At 32.6% G+C, this 23,263-nt stretch overlaps 1 protein-coding gene across 1 annotated transcript in view; it reads right to left on the bottom strand.

The window, feature by feature from the left end:
* The window catches only part of LOC145245881 (unconventional myosin-Va-like), a 223,417-nt gene that overhangs the window by 110,459 nt on the left and 89,695 nt on the right, over positions 1-23,263 (bottom strand). Inside the window, exons 14-15 of the mRNA XM_080107602.1 lie at positions 17,511-17,651; positions 12,719-12,925 (exon numbers count right to left, since the gene is read on the bottom strand). Of these exons, the coding sequence (XP_079963728.1) occupies positions 12,719-12,925; positions 17,511-17,651 (348 nt within the window). The remainder of the gene's footprint in view (positions 1-12,718; positions 12,926-17,510; positions 17,652-23,263) is intronic.

Genomic DNA, 23,263 nt, shown 5'->3' with positions numbered 1-23,263 from the left:
GGGATTACATGATCGTAATGTATGGTATATAAGTCATTTCCAACTGTTCTTTCAGGTTAATGTTGTTGCTACATTGGATGTTTAATTTTTTACAGATGATCCAGTGGATGTACTTACATACTCAATCATGTCTCGGTGTGCAGTAGCCATCCCCTAAAAGAACCATGCAACTTGATACTAGATGACTCACACTTTCCAATTCTGTTTGGCAGAATCTACATTTGTTGTCATTAGGTGTCATTAGTGATCAGATTGTGCACTGACATGACCATTCCCATAACAGCTTTATGAGCGTTACAACTTTCATGCTAGCTTGTGACAAATTGGAGGTGAGTGTTTTGTTTATGGCACCATCGATAGAAGATTGCAGCACAGGGCCCACAGACTCCCTCTATCCAGTTTAGCTTTTCAACAGAGTTCCCCATTTCTTAGATGCATTGTTTTCACCCAAGGAACTCCATCTAACCTCTGTATGGTAAGCTTCCAAATATCAGAAGGAGGTTAACAGATGTTACACCTTGCCCAAGGGTGACTTGGACTGTGCAAAACAGGGGCGTTTATCTCTATAAGGTATTATACATACCCGCTTATCTGAATAAATACAGCGCCTAGTATTTCCAAATGGTCACTCATCTAGTACTGGCCAGGCTTAATGTCACTTAACTTGTGCGATCTAATGAGAACTGGTGTGTCAACGTAATTATGCCTGCCATATCTGCCACTGTGCTGGGGTGAAATATGCTAAACTGTAGGAATATCTTATTTAGTAGATATTACATCACACGGCTCAGAGAGAGAGAGAGAGAGAGAGAGAGAGAGAGAGAGAGAGAGAGAGAGAGAGAGAGAGAGAGAGGTGACAGTAACAAAGACAATCTCGGGAAGCATGTGGCACAGTCAGACGTGTAAATGAAATAGTTTAACAAAGTTATGATTAATTAGTAATTATCGAAATCTGGGTCGCCTCCCCTGCCACCTCCACAATGATCAGTGATTTGGAATGAAGATCAAGTTGAGTAAATATTCTTTGTTTTCTATCGGTTGAACTTGTCTTTTGGAAAGTATAAATAAGGAGCTTTAATTACAGGGCAGCAGGCCATCAGTTTGATAGGATCACAAAGAAATGCGTATTAGGAGAAAAATCGGCAAGAACGTGCAGATAATAGTTTGTGAACTTTAATGTTTACGTTTCCAAAATTTTTTAGATGAAGATTGTATTATTTGGATTCTCTGGACTACTGTTTTCATCTTGAGTGTTATTTTCACAACGTTTCGGTCAATGTAACATTCAACCTTCTTGTGTATTATTTAGAACTTCTGCCTGATCGTAGCTGACGACACGAGAGCATGGATAAAGGGTTCCGTTCAAAAATTTTTTGCAGATTGCTGTTCAACAAAAAGATTTCAGAGTTTGATAAGATATACCTGAAGAAGGTCGTAGGTTCAGCAGCTGAAACATTGTAAAAATAACACTCAAGATGAGGACACTAGTCCAAAAATCTAAATAATATGGTTTAATATTTCTGTAATGAATTCTGCGACTTGGTTATTGCATCTATGACACAAATTCATATAATCCATTCGTCCATGCGTACACCCCAGAGAGCTTTGCTACATGCTTGAGAACAGAACTTTTCCAGAGTTGATTGGAGTTTATTGTTCTAGTGTGTGTCATCAGATGTGTGATTGAGCAAGTTAAACTGAACTACTTGCTATAAACCATAATCAGAGCTGTAGTTTTTATTTTAAGGAAGGTGTCAGTGTTTTTCCGCATATAACACCCATCTGATACTGACCAGCCTCTCTGTTGCTTAACTTTTGTATGCATACTCTTGTTCCACAACAGCAAATAGAAAATTTGTTATAAATTATCATAGATTTTCAATTGACCAATTTTATTTGTTTCTTTTCTTTTTTTTTTATTATGAAAGACAGGGATATAAATGATTCAGCCTGTACATGTAATAATATTACTTTTGGACCATGCTATACATGTAATAATATTACTTTTGGACCATGCTATACATGTAATAATATTACTTTTAGACCATGCTATACATGTAATAATATTACTTTTAGACCATGCTATACATGTAATAATATTACTTTTAAAACATGCTATACATGTAATAATATTACTTTTAGACAATGCTATACATGTAATAATAGTACTTTTAGACCATGCTATACATGTAATAATATTACTTTTGGACCATGCTATACATGTAATAATATTACTTTTGGACCCTGCTATACATGTAATAATATTACTTTTAGACCATGCTATACATGTAATAATATTACATTTAGACCATGCTATACATGTAATAATATTACTTTTAGACCATGCTATACATGTAATAATATTACTTTTAGACAATGCTATACATGTAATAATATTACTTTTAGACCATGCTATACATGTAATAATATTACTTTTAGACAATGCTATACATGTAATAATATTACTTTTAGACAATGCTATACATGTAATAATATTACTTTTAGACCATGCTATACATGTAATAATATTACTTTTAGACCATGCTATACATGTAATAATATTACTTTTAGACAATGCTATACATGTAATAATATTACTTTTAGACCATGCTATACATGTAATAATATTACTTTTGGACCATGCTATACGTGTAATAATATTACTTTTAGACCATGCTATACATGTAATAATATTACTTTTGGACCATGCTATACATGTAATAACATTACTTTTAGACCATGCTATACATGTAATAATATTACTTTTAGACCATGCTATACATGTAATAATATTAATTTGGACCATGCTATACATGTAATAATATTACTTTTGGACCATGCCATACATGTAATAATATTACTTTTGGACCATGCTATACATGTAATAATGTTACTTTTGGACCATGCTATCCATGTAATAATATTACATTTGGACCATGCTATACATGTAATAATATTACATTTGGACCATGCTATACATGTAATAATATTACTTTTGGACCATGCTATACATGTAATACTATTAGGTTTAGACCATGCTATACATGTAATACTATTAGGTTTAGACCATGCTATACATGTAATAATATTACTTTAAGACCATGCTATACATGTAATAATATTACTTTTGGACCATGCTATACATGCAATAATATTACTTTTAGACCATGCTATACATGTAATAATATTACTTTTGGACCATGCTATACATGTAATAATATTACTTTTAGACCATGCTATACATGTAATAATATTACTTTTAAAACATGCTGTACATGTAATAATATTACTTTTGGACCATGCTATACATGTAATAATATTACTTTTGGACCATGCTATACATGTAATAATATTACTTTTGGCCCATGCTATACATGTAATAATATTACTTTTAAAACATGCTATACATGTAATAATATTACTTTTAGACCATGCTATACATGTAATAATATTACTTTTAAAACATGCTATACATGTAATAATATTACTTTTAGACCATGCTATACATGTAATAATAGTACTTTTAGACCATGCTATACATGTAATAATATTACTTTTGGACCATGCTATACATGTAATAATATTACTTTTGGACCCTGCTATACATGTAATAATATTACTTTTAGACCATGCTATACATGTAATAATATTACATTTAGACCATGCTATACATGTAATAATATTACTTTTAGACCATGCTATACATGTAATAATATTACTTTTAGACCATGCTATACATGTAATAATATTACTTTTAGACCATGCTATACATGTAATAATATTACTTTTAGACCATGCTATACATGTAATAATATTACTTTTGGACCATGCTATACATGTAATAACATTACTTTTAGACCATGCTATACATGTAATAATATTACTTTTAGACCATGCTATACATGTAATAATATTAATTTGGACCATGCTATACATGTAATATTATTACTTTTGGACCATGCTATACATGTAATAATATTACTTTTGGACCATGCTATACATGTAATAATGTTACTTTTGGACCATGCTTTACATGTAATAATATTACTTTTGGACCATGCTATACATGTAATAATATTACATTTGGACCATGCTATACATGTAATAATATTACTTTTGGACCATGCTATACATGTAATACTATTAGGTTTAGACCATGCTATACATGTAATACTATTAGGTTTAGACCATGCTATACATGTAATAATATTACTTTAAGACCATGCTATACATGTAATAATATTACTTTTGGACCATGCTATACATGCAATAATATTACTTTTAGACCATGCTATACATGTAATAATATTACTTTTGGACCATGCTATACATGTAATAATATTACTTTTGGACCATGCTATACATGTAATAATATTACTTTTGGACCATGCTATACATGTAATAATATTACTTTTGGCCCATGCTATACATGTAATAATATTACTTTTAAAACATGCTATACATGTAATAATATTACTTTTAGACCATGCTATACATGTAATAATATTACTTTTAAAACATGCTATACATGTAATAATATTACTTTTAGACCATGCTATACATGTAATAATAGTACTTTTAGACCATGCTATACATGTAATAATATTACTTTTGGACCATGCTATACATGTAATAATATTACTTTTGGACCCTGCTATACATGTAATAATATTACTTTTAGACCATGCTATACATGTAATAATATTACATTTAGACCATGCTATACATGTAATAATATTACTTTTAGACCATGCTATACATATAATAATATTACATTTAGACCATGCTATACACGTAATAATATTACTTTTAGACCATGCTATACATGTAATAATATTACTTTTAGACAATGCTATACATGTAATAATATTACTTTTAGACCATGCTATACATGTAATAATATTACTTTTGGACCATACTATACATGTAATAATATTACTTTTAGACCATGCTATACATGTAATAATATTACTTTTAGACCATGCTATACATGTAATAATATTACTTTTGGACCATGCTATACATGTAACAACATTACTTTTAGACCATGCTATACATGTAATAATATTACTTTTAGACCATGCTATACATGTAATAATATTAATTTGGACCATGCTATACATGTAATATTATTACTTTTGGACCATGCTATACATGTAATAATATTACTTTTGGACCATGCTATACATGTAATAATGTTACTTTTGGACCATGCTATACATGTAATAATATTACTTTTGGACCATGCTATACATGTAATACTATTAGGTTTAGACCGTGCTATACATGTAATACTATTAGGTTTAGACCATGCTATACATGTAATAATATTACTTTAAGACCATGCTATACATGTAATAATATTACTTTTAGACCATGCTATACGTGCAATAATATTACTTTTAGACCATGCTATACATGTAATAATATTACTTTTGGACCATGCTATACATGTAATAATATTACTTTTGGACCATGCTATACATGTAATAATATTACTTTTGGACCATGCTATACATGTAATAATATTACTTTTGGACCATGCTATACATGTAATAATATTACTTTTAGACCATGCTATACATGTAACAATATTACTTTTAGACCATGCTATACATGTAATAATATTACTTTTTGACCATGCTATACATGTAATAATATTACTTTTAGACCATGCTATACATGTAATAATATTACTTTTAGACCATGCTATACATGTAATACTATTAGGTTTAGACCATGCTATACATGTAATACTATTAGGTTTAGACCATGCTATACATGTAATAATATTACTTTAAGACCATGCTATACATGTAATAATATTACTTTTGGACCATGCTATACATGCAATAATATTACTTTTATACCATGCTATACATGTAATAATATTACTTTTGGACCATGCTATACATGTAATAATATTACTTTTGGACCATGCTATACATGTAATAATATTACTTTTGGACCATGCTATACATGCAATAATATTACTTTTGGACGATGCTATACATGTCATAATATTACTTTTGGACCATGCTATACATGTAATAATATTACTTTTAGACCATGCTATACATGTAACAATATTACTTTTAGACCATGCTATACATGTAATAATATTACTTTTGGACCATGCTATACATGTAATAATATTACTTTTAGACCATGCTATACATGTAATTATATTACTTTTGGACCCTGCTTTACATCTTGGCCTTCGGGACAAGATCAAAGTGTAGTATCTGTTCCGGCAGATACTGCAAGCTATGACTAGCTATGACTAGCAAAGACCAGATGGTGGGGCAACCCCACATGCCTGACCTTTAACCAGCTCCCATTTCCCACCTCTCGGGAGCTGGTCCCCTTTTCCCCTTCCCCCTCCCTTCACTCCTCACATTAAAAATTGGCCTTGTGCCTAATTTGCTCGGTGGGGGAGCAAATAAACACCATCTGTTCTTCAGATGTTGCACTTCTATTTCTTGTTCTCTTTCGGTGGAGGAGAAATCCTTCACGACTGAGACAATTTTTATTTTTGTACCTTTTCTCCACGTTAAAAAACGACCCTGGTGTCTAGCTCTGTCCCGTGGGGAGGCATAGTAAATAGGTACATATAATAATATTACTTTAGGACCATGCTATACATGTAATAATATTACTTTTGGACCATGCTATACATGTAATAATATTACTTTTGGACCATGCTATACATGTAATAATATTACTTTTGGACAATGCTATACATGTAATAATATTACTTTTGGACCATGCTATACATGTAATAATATTACTTTTAGACCATGCTATACATGTAATAATATTACTTTTGGACCATGCTATACATGTAATAATATTACTTTTAGACCATGCTATACATATAATAATATTACTTTTGGACCATGCTATACATGTAATAATATTACTTTTGGACCATGCTATACATGTAATAATATTACTTTTGTATCACGCTATACATTTGATAATATTACTTTTAGACCATGCTATACATGTAATAACATTACTTTTGGACCATGCTATACATGTAATAATATTACTTTTAGACCATGCTATACATGTAATAATATTACTTTTGGACCATGCTATACATGTAATAATATTACTTTTAGACCATGCTATACATATAATAATATTACTTTTGGACCATGCTATACATGTAATAATATTACTTTTGGACCATGCTATACATGTAATAATATTACTTTTGTATCACGCTATACATTTGATAATATTACTTTTAGACCATGCTATACATGTAATAACATTACTTTTGGACCATGCTATACATGTAATAATATTACTTTTAGACCATGCTATACATGTAATAATATTACTTTTAGACCATGCTATACATGTAATAATGTTACTTTTGGACCATGCTATACATGTAATAATATTACTTTTGGACCATGCTATACATGTAATACTATTAGGTTTAGACCATGCTATACATGTAATACTATTAGGTTTAGACCATGCTATACATGTAATAATATTACTTTAAGACCATGCTATACATGTAATAATATTACTTTTGGACCATGCTATACATGCAATAATATTACTTTTAGACCATGCTATACATGTAATAATATTACTTTTGGACCATGCTATACATGTAATAATATTACTTTTGTATCACGCTATACATTTGATAATATTACTTTTAGACCATGCTATACATGTAATAACATTACTTTTGGACCATGCTATACATGTAATAATATTACTTTTGGACCATGCTATACATGTAATAATAGTACTTTTAGACCATGCTATACATGTAATAATATTACTTTTGGACCACGCTATACATGTAATAATATTACTTTTAGACCATGCTATACATGTAATAATATTACTTTTGGACCCTGCTATACATATAATAATATTACTTTTGGACCATGCTATACATGTAATAATATTACTTTTAGACCATGCTATACATGTAATAATATTACTTTTGGACCACGCTATACATGTAATAATATTACTTTTAGACCATGCTATACATGTAATAACATTACTTTTGGACCACGCTATACATGTAATAATATTACTTTTAGACCATGCTATACATGTAATAATATTACTTTTGGACCCTGCTATACATATAATAATATTACTTTTGGACCATGCTATACATGTAATAATATTACTTTTGGACCATGCTATACATGTAATAATATTACTTTTAGACCATGCTATACATGTAATAATATTACTTTTGGACCATGCTATACATGTAATATTATTACTCTTGGACCATGCTATACATGTAATAATATTACTTTTAGACCATGCTATACATGTAATAATATTACTTTTGGACCATGCTATACATGTAATAATATTACTTTTGTATCACGCTATACATTTGATAATATTACTTTTAGACCATGCTATACATGTAATAACATTACTTTTGGACCATGCTATACATGTAATAATATTACTTTTAGACCATGCTATACATGTAATAATATTACTTTTGGACCCTGCTATACATGTAATATTATTACTTTTGGACCATGCTATACATGTAATAATATTACTTTTAGACCATGCTATACATGTAATATTATTACTTTTGGACCCTGCTATACATGTAATATTATTACTTTTGGACCATGCTATACATGTAATAATATTACTTTTAGACCATGCTATACATGTAATATTATTACTTTTGGACCATGCTATACATGTAATATTATTACTTTTGGACCATGCTATACATGTAATAATATTACTTTTAGACCATGCTATACATGTAATATTATTACTTTTGGACGATGCTATACATGTAATAATATTACTTTTAGACCATGCTATACATGTAATATTATTACTTTTAGACCATGCTATACATGTAATAATATTACTTTTGGACCCTGCTATACATGTAATATTATTACTCTTGGACCATGCTATACATGTAATAATATTACTTTTGTATCACGCTATACATTTGATAATATTACTTTTAGACCATGCTATACATGTAATAATATTACTTTTGGACCATGCTTTACATGTAATAATATTACTTTTGGGCCATGCTATACATGTAATAATATTACTTTTGGACCATGCTATACATGTAATAATATTACTTTTGGACCATGCTATACATGTAATAATATTACTTTTAGACCATGCTATACATGTAATAATATTACTTTTAGACCATGCTATACATGTAATAATATTACTTTTGGACCATGCTATACATGTAATAATATTACTTTAAGACCATGCTATACATGTAATAATATTACTTTTGGACCATGCTATACATGCAATAATATTACTTTTAGACCATGCTATACATGTAATAATATTACTTTTGGACCATGCTATACATGTAATAATATTACTTTTGTATCACGCTATACATTTGATAATATTACTTTTAGACCATGCTATACATGTAATAACAATACTTTTGGACCATGCTATACATGTAATAATATTACTTTTAGACCATGCTTTACATGTAATAATATTACTTTTGGGCCATGCTATACATGTAATAATATTACTTTTGGACCATGCTATACATGTAATAATATTACTTTTGGACCATGCTATACATGTAATAATATTACTTTTGGACCATGCTGTATATATAATAATATTAGTTTGTGGTCATGCTGTATATATAATAATATTACATTTGGGCCAAAAGTAATGCTTCCTATTTGTTTTTATCCCACTCGAATGAATCAAAAGTGATTGCAATTTACATTGTTATGATGACTAAGCTGATGCATTCATGACTTAAAAGTTTTATCTCTCTGTTGCAGATATGGACGGTATGAAATTCTAACAAACGAACCCCTGTCATAGGCATGTGGCAAAAGCAGAGATGCATCATTCAGTTCTAGTAAAATTGCATTGAGTATGGTGAGATTATGTAGAAAAATAAATACTGGAATACAAAGTGTGGCTTATTTTAATGGTATCACTTCCGTCCTTGTAGCTCTTCAACTAAACCGCGCAAAAGTAATATTATTAGTTATTGAGTTACAAGATAGTAGGCTTTACGTTTGGAACGACCCTCATAATAGTATTATCTATTATAGGTAGGAGTATTATTTTGGGGTAACTATGTACATGTAGTCGTATTACTTGGTGCACAGGACATATTTTCCTTTAAACTTTTTAAGAAATCAAAACAGTTTAATTTTGAAAACAAATTTTTCAATAAACTGACATTTTACTTTGGAAAACAAACACAAACTTTCAAGAAATTAACATTTTACTTTGGTAAGTAAACTTTTAAAGAAATTGACAACAAGAACAACTAAACCTTTTCTTGCCATAAAATACCCCCTCCCACAGAGGTTGAAATGCCATTAAACAAAACAAACTTACTCTGTATATACATGAGTACTATTTTTAATATTATAATATGACTCTTGGGTCACCTGTATATATAATGATACTACCCTGGGTGCCCGGTGTTGCCCAGGTGTTTGCAGGTGTGTGTTGAGCCAAAAAAAAAAAAAAAGTGGGAGTAGGCAGGCAGGCTCGAACCTGTAACGCGAAGGTGGAAAAGAAAGTGAAAGAAAACCTGACGTCTTACTCCTACTCCATAACGTGACAGGAAGTTCGGAACATGGAAATTAGTAAAGTCATTTCAACAGATGCAATCACTTCCAAAAGTGGCGACACAAAAAAGAAAAAAAAAGAAAACGACCCTCCTTGTAAAAAACTGCCCAGTGAAGGATTTAATGTTTTTAGCCAATTTTTCGATATTTGTCATCCGAAGGGTCGAAGTTCAAAACGATACCAATCTCGTGAAAATCCGTCGCCTCTGTCGAAATTTTTAGGCAGACATAAATACATACATACATACATACATACATACATTTTAACAGACAGGTGAGATTTATATAATAGATTACTTCTGCGCTGTCTAGTACATATAATAGCATTACTTTGGAGCTACCTTGTACATATATAGAGCGAGACAGAAATAACAGGTGTTTTTGAAATTTTGTATCACCGAAAATGGACATCACATGAAAGATATATTGCACACTTTACTTTACAAAATAACAAAACTTTTTTCAATAAATTGATGAAAAATTTTCTGATTTTCAATGAAATTTTATATTTCATGATTTTTTAAAAACACCCGTTATCTGTTATTCCTGCCCACCCTATAGTAGCATTACTTTTGAGCTACCTTACCTTACTACATGCAGTAGTATTACCTTGTACATGTAGTAGTAGTAGTAGTAGTATTATCTTTTATAATACCCTGTACGTAAGTGTTATGTGATGAGCTGATTTACCCATTTCAGAAATAAACAGACTTACCCAGATACTATAAACATAGTTACAGTAGAAGCCCTGGATACGACATCAAAAACTTAGTAACATTTATTTTGTATTTAATACACATGTATATAATCAAATAACATTATAAATAACACCGTAGGGCGGGGCAAATAACATCTATGGTAGCACATCTAAGACAGTAAACGACCAAGTTCTCTCCGATTCTCTCTCCTCTGATCTTGATCACGTTGTACAATGGGGAAAGGAGTGGTTGGTTACTTTTAATGCATCTAAAACCAAGCTTCTATCTTTACATCATCAACGTTCTGATCCCCATCTGGCATCAATTAAAATGAATGGCTCTCGTCTTGGGGAGGCCTGAAGTTTTGATAGGCTTCTGGGCTTGACCTTTACTCCTGATCTTAAATGGAATACGTACATCAAATCTGTTGCCAAGGCCGCTGGAAAAATGGTCGGATTCTTCTATCGATCCAGTAGATATCTCACTGCTGATGCAATTCTCTATCTATACAAGAGCCAGATACGTCCAAGGATGGAATACTGTTGCCACATATGGGCAGGAGCTGCTAGAAAAGACTTGTCCTGCCTTGATAGGGTTCAAAATAGACTTTGTGGCCTGGTGGGAGATGTCCTTTTCTTTTCGCTGCAACCTCTATCTCACAGAAGAGATGTTGCGAGTTTGTCTCTGCTTTATCGTTATTTTCATGGAAAGTGTTCGACTGAGCTTCAATCTATGGTCCCCCCTCGCCAAACTTTCACAAGAAACACTAGACTAGCTGAAAACATTATCAATAATTTTCCCCACTCTTTATCTGTGCCGAAACCTAAACATAGATTCCATGATCAAAGCTTCTTTCTTAGAACTGCACGCCTGTGGAATTGTCTTCCGTTTTCCTGCTATCTATATCTCAGCTGTCTATAATATGGTTGTCTTCAAGTCCAACGTGAACAAGTTTCTGATGAGCCGTTCCACTTAAGTTAAAAAATTTACCGAACTTCCATTACTATCGATTACTATATTGTCCTTTTGACTACTCTACACTCTTTAACCCTTATCATTGAGTGGCCTATCGGCCTTGATAAGTGGTGACGCCTATGTAAAAAAAAAAAAAAAAAAAGGGACGGGAAAAACATCGTATTCCACATTGAAAAAAACCGTATCCTAGTGCCACCACATCCTGGGTTTCTACTATACATCTAAATATTGATGTAGCGATTTATAATAGTTATAGCTCCAGAATCATCCTTATGTGTACTCCTGTAACATACGTTTGCTAATACACTTTTTTGTAAATTATACCAATGTGTTTGTCAAGGCTACAACAATAAGTATAAATTGAAAAAAAAATAAAAAGGTACTAAATGGAAACGTGATATAAATACTTACCGAACTCTTCTTCAATGTTTCTACTTGTAAGTCAGAAACCGTGTCCAGGTTCTTCTTCATGAAGTCTTGGCATATGTACGTAACCTTCTCGGCAAAATGACATACTGTGAATGAAGTCTGTGAAGTACGTGGTTTCTCAAAGCACTTTGTTTCCGACAATTTATCATACAAGGTTGTACACCAATTGATGCAATTCCCACTCAACATCTACAAACAAACATTTCAATTATTTATTATATCAATCTCTAGTATTATATAAAAGGGTTGTGTGTGCTTGTGTGTGCGTGTGTAAGTTTGTTCCCTATGGATTCGAAAACGGCAGAAGAAGATATCTTACTTATGTGCTTGGCAGTGTGCTTAGATAGGTTTTGTATCAGAATGTCTTTGATAAGTATCGATAATCGAAATAATCCGATGAAAGAAAGAATCAGGCGATTTTTACCAAGTTAACACCTTACACAGCCTAACATCACAAATGCATTTGAGAAGTTTTATTACCACAAAAGCCGAATTGCCCGACAAATAAAATGATATGTCAAGAGCGTATTCAAAATGAATGTTTCTGATTAAAGCACAATTTCACCATGATATAGTTAACTTTTTCATTTTAAACTTAAATTCAAGCCAAGCAGTAAGGCCAGTCATACAAAATGAACAGTAGGTTCTTTAATATGATAGGGGCGCATTCAAAATGAATGTTTATGTTTAACAGCATGGTACTTGACTTTTGCATTTTAAACCTTCCGTCGGAACGACGAGGACCCTCGGATCATCCTGTAGGATGGGGCGGGGAGTCATCATCGGTGAGTGCAGAGATGACTGATAAGCCCAATCTTTACTTGAAAAGTTCTATTGCAGTGAGAACAGGGAATGGTAACAGATGTCGAGGGTTTCAAAACATTGTTCTTTAACTGAAGCAATAATTTTATCTTTTATTTCGTTTTGATAGCATTCTTTCTGTTTCTATATCCAAATATAATAATAATCACAATACTAATCGTCCAGCTAACTTGGCAACACAATGTAATCTGTGCCTAATTTTGGGTTCACAAACAATACAGTGGCCCGAATGATAAGATACCTCTAAACCCCAAGTTCAAGGGTAGGAGATTCATGGTACATCATTTTGGTGGTCGTGTATACTAGATGACGACTGCTGTATAGGAAATATCCACAACTCGTCAACAACTAGTACTCAGCACACAGGCAGTGAAAGTTTGAAATAGACATTTTATAATATGTATTTTGTATTTTTTATTTATACTCGGAAAAAGAAAGTCAACTTATAACACTCTGGAAATAAATAGCACGGTTTAAACTTCTAATATCCACACATAACCAATATATATATATATATATATATATATATATATATATATATATATATATATATGTATATATATATATGTATATATATATATGTATATATATATATGTATATATATATATATTATTTTTAAAATGAATCTCGCTATATTCAGCACTATGATGAGTCGTGGACGACGAAACAGGTGTCAGTGGATAATTACATTTTAAAAATAATATATATATATATATACCGCTCCCCATGTGGGGGTCCCGGATCGGTTAAATGGAAAATTATTCCCAGCTCGCATTTAGGTAAAACTGCGCTTTCGTAAATAATTGAATTCATTCAAAACATATTGCTAAAACCAAAACAAACAACATTTATATATATATATATATATATATATATATATATATATATATATATATATATATATATATATATATATATGAGAAATGAAATCAAAAGGATGTAGTGTTTACCTGATATACACAATGGTAACTTCAATCTAATATAAATACCAGATATATAGATGATTTAATCCCAACCGAATAAAAAAGCTCAATACACAATAGAGAGTAGAGCTTATTATAAGAGAAAGAAAATTAAAACTGTAAGTTGAAATTTACAATCAAAATTTATTGTTCGCCTGAATACTCCAACATTTACAAAGTCCTTATTCCGTGGAGTTTCAAAGAATGCTATTCTTGCTATTCTTCTCATCAGAGGACGGAAAGAAATCAGCAAATTATATTTGTAGCAATGCTAGAATTTGCAGCTGCTTTGAAAAATTGTCAACCAACTATGACTATTAACATCACACTGGATTTAATTTTGGACTTCATTCTTTGAAACTCCGCAGAATAAGGACTTTGTAAATTGTTTTTTGGCGTATTCAGCCGAACAATAAATTTTGATTGTAAATTTCAACTTACAGTTTAATTTCCTTCTCTTATATATATATATATATATATATATATATATATATATATATATATATATATATATATATATATGAGCAAACATGTTAAAAACACTTTGAAAAAGAGTTAAAAACATATTTAATCTGAAAAGGAAACACTTAATAAGTGGATAGTCCCTAATCTGCGGAGTTTCGAAGAAATACTTTCCTTCTCATCAGAGGGTAGGAATTAGCAAAATGCGGGATCGGATTTTGCATACAAAAGTATTTGATGAAACTGCAAGTAAGTCAAAGATCTTACTTGATAACAAAAAGTGAAACAGAGGGAATATGGTGAAGAAAAGGGTGATTTCATGTGAATGGATAGTCAGGTGAAAGGTAAGGTATCCAATGACGGTAAAATCCAAAAATGTAAATTCAAGAAAGTTAATTTAATTTTCCATTCGCACAAGTAAAATTCAAGGAAATAGCGTAATTGGAAGATGGTTCAAAATAATCCAAAAGGCCGAAATCCATGGAATAATTCACAAATATGTACAAGGAAAAGGGGAAAAATTTCAATAATACTAAAAGAAAAATAAGATATGCTTTTAACACGGCTGCCGAGTACAAATATAAAAGTGAGAATGTGTGTGTGTGTGTGTGTGTGTGTGTGTGTGTGTGTGTGTGTGTGTGTGTGTGAGGACAATTCTCAACCTATATACTCAACGAATATTTGATTTACAGACTTGGAATTTGATATATAGGATATTCAGACATATGAAAAACGTTTTAATCCTTTTTCATCCAGGAAAACTGGCTGCTAAAGGGGTCAAAATTGAAAAATTGGTACTTGTTGGGGGGTGGGGTGTCACCGGATTTTTATCTGCTTGTAAACTGTTTCACAAGGTTTGAAAACACTTTTTAAAGATTGTGGCAAGCTGGTCTAATGGCTATTGTACTCGACTCACTGTATATAGGTTTTGGTTTTGATCTCATCTCGAGTATGTTTTTTTTTTTTTACTTACAAGAATTGAACTGTTTAGAAAAACACATAATACTCGCATGCACATGTCTCAGTTTCCTTCCTTTTTTACTTCATTTTTTTTTAAAAATGAATTTAATGTTTCATTTAATACCGGGAAATCTCGGGTACATCTTCTAATATATTAATAAAAGTGAGAATGTGTGTGTGGGGACACTTCTCAACGGATTTTTGATTTACAGACTTGAAATGTGGTATATAGGATATTCAGATATGTGGAAAACTTTTTAATCCGTTTTCATCTGGAAAAACTGGCTAAGAGGTCAAAATGGAAAAATTGGTATGTGGGGGTCGTTGGATTTTTATCTGCTTGCTAACTGTTCTACGAATGCGAATGCATGAATGGTTCACATGACAGATTCCTTATGTTAAAAATAAGTAGATTTGAAAACACTTTTTAAAGATCTTGGCAAGCTGGCCTAATGGTTATCATACTTGAGTCACTGTCTTTAGGTTTTGATTTCGATCTCAGCTCGAGTATTTTGTTTTTACTTACAAGAAGTAAACTGTTTAGAAAAAACATAATACTTGCATACACATGTCTCAGTTTCTGAATGAATTAAAATATAATATTTATGCATATTTTACGACCAGGCAACTCCGGGCGACCTGCTAGTATATATATAAAACACTTTGTGTGTGTTTGACTTTTTTCCCATGGACTCTGAAACGGCTGGGCCGATTTTTTGGAAATTTCACACAAATTAATTTTGTGTGTCTTAGAGTGTTCTTAAGTAGGTTTTGTATTGAAATGCCTCTGATAAGTATCGAAAATCGATAATAAAAAAAAATCCGAGTAAAGAAGGAACAGTATGATTTTGACTAAAGTAAACACCTTTATACAGCCTAACATCATAATTGCATTTGAGAACTTTTATCATTGCACAAGCAGAATGGTCCGGTGCATAAAATCAACAGTACATTATTTGATAAGACAGGGTCACTTTAGAAATGAATGCTTCTGTTCAGAGCACAACTGAACCATGATAGTTGACTTTTGCATTTTAAACTTTAATTCAAGCAATTATATAAAAAATAATTTTATAAAATCAACAGGTTCTCTACAGTGCAATGTAAACTATAATGTATTGTGGAATAAGTCAATGTGAGAAGGTATTTGAAGTTTCCTCCCAGTGCACTATGGTGAGTCCCCGACTAGAGCAGGCAATCAATCGATTTAAAAGTGAGTGATTTCACCGATTTCGATAACAATAAAAGTATTGAAAGTGTGAAATATTTGTTGATCTTCATTCGATCCCAGGCAACGTTGGGTCTTCCTGCTAGTATTTTAATAAGTGAGTTTCTAATTATTCATTTTGATTTTAATATATGTTACCACTAATTCGTTAAATATGAAAGGAAATCAGTAGAGAAAAATTCTCACTACCACTTGTCATCTCATTCGCCCATATTCTTGCTATCTAAAACATTCAATGTGCAAACAAGTAAGATCACTAGACTTTTAATGCTATCCACACATACCTACAGCTGTAACATTCTAATGAAGCCTAGAAAGAGCGATTAGATATTCTCTTACCTTACATTCATCGTCTAGCAACGCAAGGATTCCGTGTGGACTTTCGATCAGATCGATGCAAGGGGTGTTGTCGTAGTGACTGATTTCATTCCATTCAAGTTCTTCTTTTCGGTATTCTTGCTGTTCTAGTGTGAATACGTGCTGCAAGGAATAAAAACGTATACCAATGGTGAGAGATTGTTTTTTTTATTTATTTATTATACTGCATCCACCGTATACAGATGATAAACAGATGTTGAATCGATAGTGATGATGATGATGATAGTGACGATGATGATGATAGTGACGATGATGACGATGATGATGATGATGATATTGGTGGTGGTGGTGGTGGTGGTGGTGGCGGCGATTTTAATGGTGCCAGTAGTGGTAATTCTGCTGCTGCTGATGGTGGTGGTGGTGATGATAATTTAAAAAATTTTTTTTTACTTACCTTCACCCCAAACAAGACATATTGCAACTTAGACGTAAGGGGCTACTAATTGGGACCATGTCTAAGAAAGATTAACAAGATGTTGGTTTACGTTACATTTAAACTTCTGCATATCAGGTAGCAGGAAGGGAATTCCAAAGTCTAGCTGTTCGAGGGAAGTAGCTATTAGAGTAGAAAGCTTTCTGGCATTTACGGACCTCAACAATGAAGGGGTGTGATTTTGTTGCTAAACGCGATCGTCGGGGATATGTACATCCAGGGGGCACAAGTGCAACGAGTTCATCAAAGCACGTTCCATAAAAATATTTGTAGAACAGGCACAGAGATGCAACATTGCAGTGATGAGACAGGGGTTGGAGCCTAGTTGACAAAGTGAGGCCTATTAGATTGGAGACTCTTTTTTGAACTCTAATAAAAGAGGGAGAGATTAGTGGCAGATGCACCAGCCGAAATGTGGCAACAATACTTCATGCATGAGCGAATGGTGGCCTTGTAGAGGTACAGAATACTCTCAGGGGTGAGTAGTTTTCTAGCCCGATAGAGAGAACCTACCTTTCTTGTAGCAACCTTCGCAATGTCCTCAATGTACTTGTTTCGGTTCATATTGCCTGTGAATGTTAAACTGAGGAGTTTGAAGAAAGAAATCTCAGGTAAAGAGTTATTTATCATGGATATCGGTGGTTGGAGAGGCTTCTTGTAATTAAAGTATAGCAGCTTAGTCTTACTAGCATTAAATGTTACCATCCATTTACGGCGCCATTCCACTATTGTCTGGAGGTCATTTTCTAAGCATTCAGCCATTGTCTTCAATTTGTGTACATCCGTTCTCCTCTCTTGCATGTTATAGAGCGTTGTATCATCAGCAAATATACCCATCTCGGACACATTATTATCAAGGTGGTCGTTAAGGAATATCAGGAATATTAGTGGTCCAAGGATCGACCCCTGAGGCACTCCTGCATTAATGTTATGCTGTTTATTGTAGTGATGATGATGATGATGATGATGATGATGATGATGATGATGATGATGACGATGATGACGATGCTGGTGATGATGATGCTGATAATAATGATGATAATGATGATGATAATGATGACGATCACTTGTAGGATTACTGTTAGTATTATTCAGACTACTGTTCTCATCTTGGAGGTTATTCTCATACCATTTCGGCCAATGTAACCTCTGACCTTCTTTAGGTGCATTTTGTGAAACTTCTTTATTTCGCACTCAGGAATATGCTGAGAAATTTGAATAGAACTCTTTATTTAATCTGCTTCTCGTTGTACCAGCTCTGGTTGGATATAAAAACTTCTAAGTAATTCGTAATTGTATACTTAGTATCGTCCACACTGAGGATTGAACCATCAACCTCTAGAATACTGTTACTCTGAATTGATTATACCTAGCACTTATATCCGTTGTATCACAGGATTTTGTAGGATTAAATTTAAAAAACCATTAATTTTTACCTCTGCTAAAGCAGATGTTATGTTTTTAGTCAAAAGTGTTTGTTTGGTTTGTTTGGCTGATGGTGTAAAGCCTAGTATTCACATCGCTTGATCAATCGTCACCAAACTTGGGCAAAATATTGGTCAGAGAATTGCATTAATTTGTGGATATCTTGGTGAAAGGCCAATGTCAAGGTCACAGAAAAGGCAAAAGTCATACTTTTGGTGATAACTATGGTTCTGTTCATCATAGAGACTCGCTACGTGCTCCATATTGTAGCCTATGAAATCCCGCATCTTATGTATGATGCAATTTTGACATAATTTCAACTCCGTACACAGGAAATCAGGTTCATGGGGTTAGCGTGTGTACTCAGATGTCATCTGAACCTGCTGTAGATGGTCACAGGGCTCACAGAGAGATGGAGCTAGAGAAGTAAGTCTAGGAGTCCAGACACGTGGATTTAGAAATGTTCTGAAAAATCTGATTAACTAGTAATGAACTTCCATGTATGACACAAGGTTCTAAAGGTAATAAGAGTAAACATTAACTTCACAATCTAGTGGAGAATCGCCTCTTCTTTTCCCAACACCATCATTCTTACAAAATAGACGTTGTTAGCCTTTCTTTATTTTATCATTATTTTCATGGTAGTTGCTCGACTGGGCTCCAATCTCTCGTTACCTCTGTAAAACATCCACAGCAAAAACTACAACCACTGTAAATACTTTTCCTTTCTTATTCTACATACCTAAAGCTAAACAGAACTTTTATTTGTAAAGTTTCTTTCTAAGAATTACCCATCTGTGGAACACAATACCGCACAGCTGTTTCCCGGCTGACTACAACATTGTCGTTTTCAAGTCTAATGTACACAAATTCTTGTTCAACTTTTCTCTTAAATAATAAAATCTGCTGGCAAACTCATTAACCTTTATTCTTTAGTGGCTTTTGGGCCTTGATAAGCGATGACTTGTTAATAAAAAAATACCCTAAAAACAAAAAAACTAATAACTAATATAACCATTAGATTCTTTGGAAAATTTTATCCGTGAAAATTTGCGCTTGATCTTGTGGGTTTTTGTTTGAAATTAAATCCATATCTTCGTGACACCAGATGGTATTAGAAAGATATTTTATTTTTTATTACATTTTCACCCCAAACAAGGCACATTGATACTTCGATGTAGGGGGCTATTATAAGGGACATAAGCTACAGGGGTACTATGTGGGGAGTTGGGCAGCAAGATGTCGGTTCACGTTACACATGAACTTCTGCATATGAGTACAGTTGGGGAAGCAGGAACCTGGAAGAGAATGCCAAAGTCTAGAAGTTCTGAGGAAGAAACTACTAGAGTAGAAGGCTCTCTTACATCTAGGGATCTCAACTGTGAAGGGGTGGAATTTTGCTGCTTGCCGGGTTTGTCGGGGGTATTTACGTCGAGGGGGTGCAAGTGCTTGCAGTTCATCAGAGCATTCACTGTTAAAGTACTTGTCGAACAGGCAGAGGGATACTACATTTCATCGATGGGACAGAGGGTGAAGCTTAGATGACAGTTCAGGACCTATTAGGTTGGCGCCTCTCTTGTGAACCTTGTCTAGGAGTGAGAGACTAGTAGCAGATGCACCAGCCCAAATATGACAACAATACTCCATACATGGGCGAATGATGGCTTTATAGAGATACAGGATACTTTCGGGCATTAGCAGCTTTCTAGCACGGTAGAGAGAACCTACCTTCTTCACAGCGATCCTGGCAATGCTCTCAATGTAATTTTTCCAACTCATATCTCCTGTGAACGTTAGGCCAAGGAGATTAAAAGATGTACTTTCAGATAAAGAGTCTTTGGCCATTGCTATTGGTGGTAGAGATGGTTTCTTGTAGTTATTGAAGGAAACCAGTTTAGTCTTGGCAGCATTGAATGTGACCATCCATTTTTGTCCCCATTCCACTACAGATTGGAGGTCGTCCTCTAATGTTTCTGCCATTTCTTTAGATATGTGTTCATTTGTTTTCCTGTCGTGTCTGTTATAGAGTGTGGTGTCGTCAGCATATATACCCATCTCACAGACAATTTTGTCAGGGAGGTAATTTCTGAATATCAGGAATAATAGAGGTCCAAGGATAGATCCCTGAGGCACTCCCACATTTATATCATATTGTTTAGATGTACGACCATATTTGAATGGTGTTATTAAACTTCTTGGAATTTTCTGTCACCATATCAATTTTCTGTCACCATATCAATTTTCTGTCACCATATCAATTTTCTGTTACCATATCAATTTTCTGTCACCATATCAATTTCTGTCACCATATCAATTTTCTGTCACCATATCAATTTCTATCACCATATCAATTTTCTGTCACCATATCAAATTCTGTCACCATATCAATTTTCTGTCACCATATCAATTTCTGTCACTATATCAATTTTCTTTCACCATATCAATTTCTGTCACCATATCAATTTTCTGTCACCATATCAATTTCTAACAGCTAAATAAACAAGCAAACTCTCATTATAATAAAATCGTATTGTTTGTTTATAATTTGAATAAATTTTCTGTCACCATATCAATTTCTGTCACCATATCAATTTTCTGTCACCATATCAATTTCTGTCACCATATCAATTTTCTGTCACCATATCAATTTCTATCACTATATCAATTTCTATCACCATATAAATTTTCTGTCACCATATCAATTTTTGTCACCATATCAATTTTCTGTCACCATATCAATTTCTGTCACCATATCAATTTTCTGTCACCATATCAATTTTCTGTCACCATATCAATTTCTAACAGCTAAATAAACAAGCAAACTCTCATTATAATAAAATCGTATTGTTTGTTTATAATTTGAATAAATTTTCTGTCACCATATCAATTTCTGTCACCATATCAATTTTCTGTCACCATATCAATTTCTGTCACCATATCAATTTTCTGTCACCATATCAATTTCTATCACTATATAAATTTTCTGTCACCATATCAATTTTTGTCACCATATCAATTTTCTGTCACCATATCAATTTCTGTCACCATATCAATTTTCTGTCACCATATCAATTTCTAACAGCTAAATAAACAAGCAAACTCTCATTATAATAAAATCGTTTTTTTATAATTTGAATAATATGTACAAAAGGTACAATTTCACAAATTAGTTTTCAAGCGTTTACACACTTTCATTCCAGCATGATTTCTATATCTACTACTAGCACCCCGGATGGCATTGCCCGGTTGTAAAATACGCTTAAATATGATATTTTGATTAATTCAGATTTCATATTTATTATTATTATATTGCACCCAATATATAGTAAGGATTTAAAAAGTAAAAAAAAAAAAAAATGACTTGTGTGCCACCACCGACAATCAAAACCAAAACGTTTAGCTTACGATTTACTTTTTCCTTTGATGTGGGCCATGAAGACATGTTTGCTGCAAGGCTAAAAATTAAAACATGAACCAATAGCTATTACGTTACGCATGCGTATCTGTAATGCCGTAATTCGACCTTCCCCTGGCGAACTCCATTTCTTTAATTTTCACACTTTTGCACTGATTTTGCTGAGCTAAAACCCAAATATAAAGTTTCGCATTCGTTTGAATACCCTATATGTAAAGTTTCATGTTTGTAGAACAAAAACTGACAGAGGAGTTTGGTAGGCAAACTTTTTAAACAAATATATATACACATATATAAATATATATAGAAAGAGGTTCGTGTTTACTATAAGCTTTTTATGCAAATATTACGCAAGTATAAATCATGTAGAATCTCTGCATGAATATAATTACACATAATAGTTAACTAAAGATGATCTTCCGATGAGAAAGCTGAAAAAAC

This window comes from Euprymna scolopes, chromosome 23 (genome assembly GCF_053919585.1).
Source record: "Euprymna scolopes isolate OS-2025 chromosome 23, ASM5391958v1, whole genome shotgun sequence".
NCBI lineage: Eukaryota > Metazoa > Mollusca > Cephalopoda > Sepiida > Sepiolidae > Euprymna > Euprymna scolopes.
Note: the sequence above shows the minus strand (reverse complement) of the source record. Positions and strands in the feature narration are given on the sequence as shown.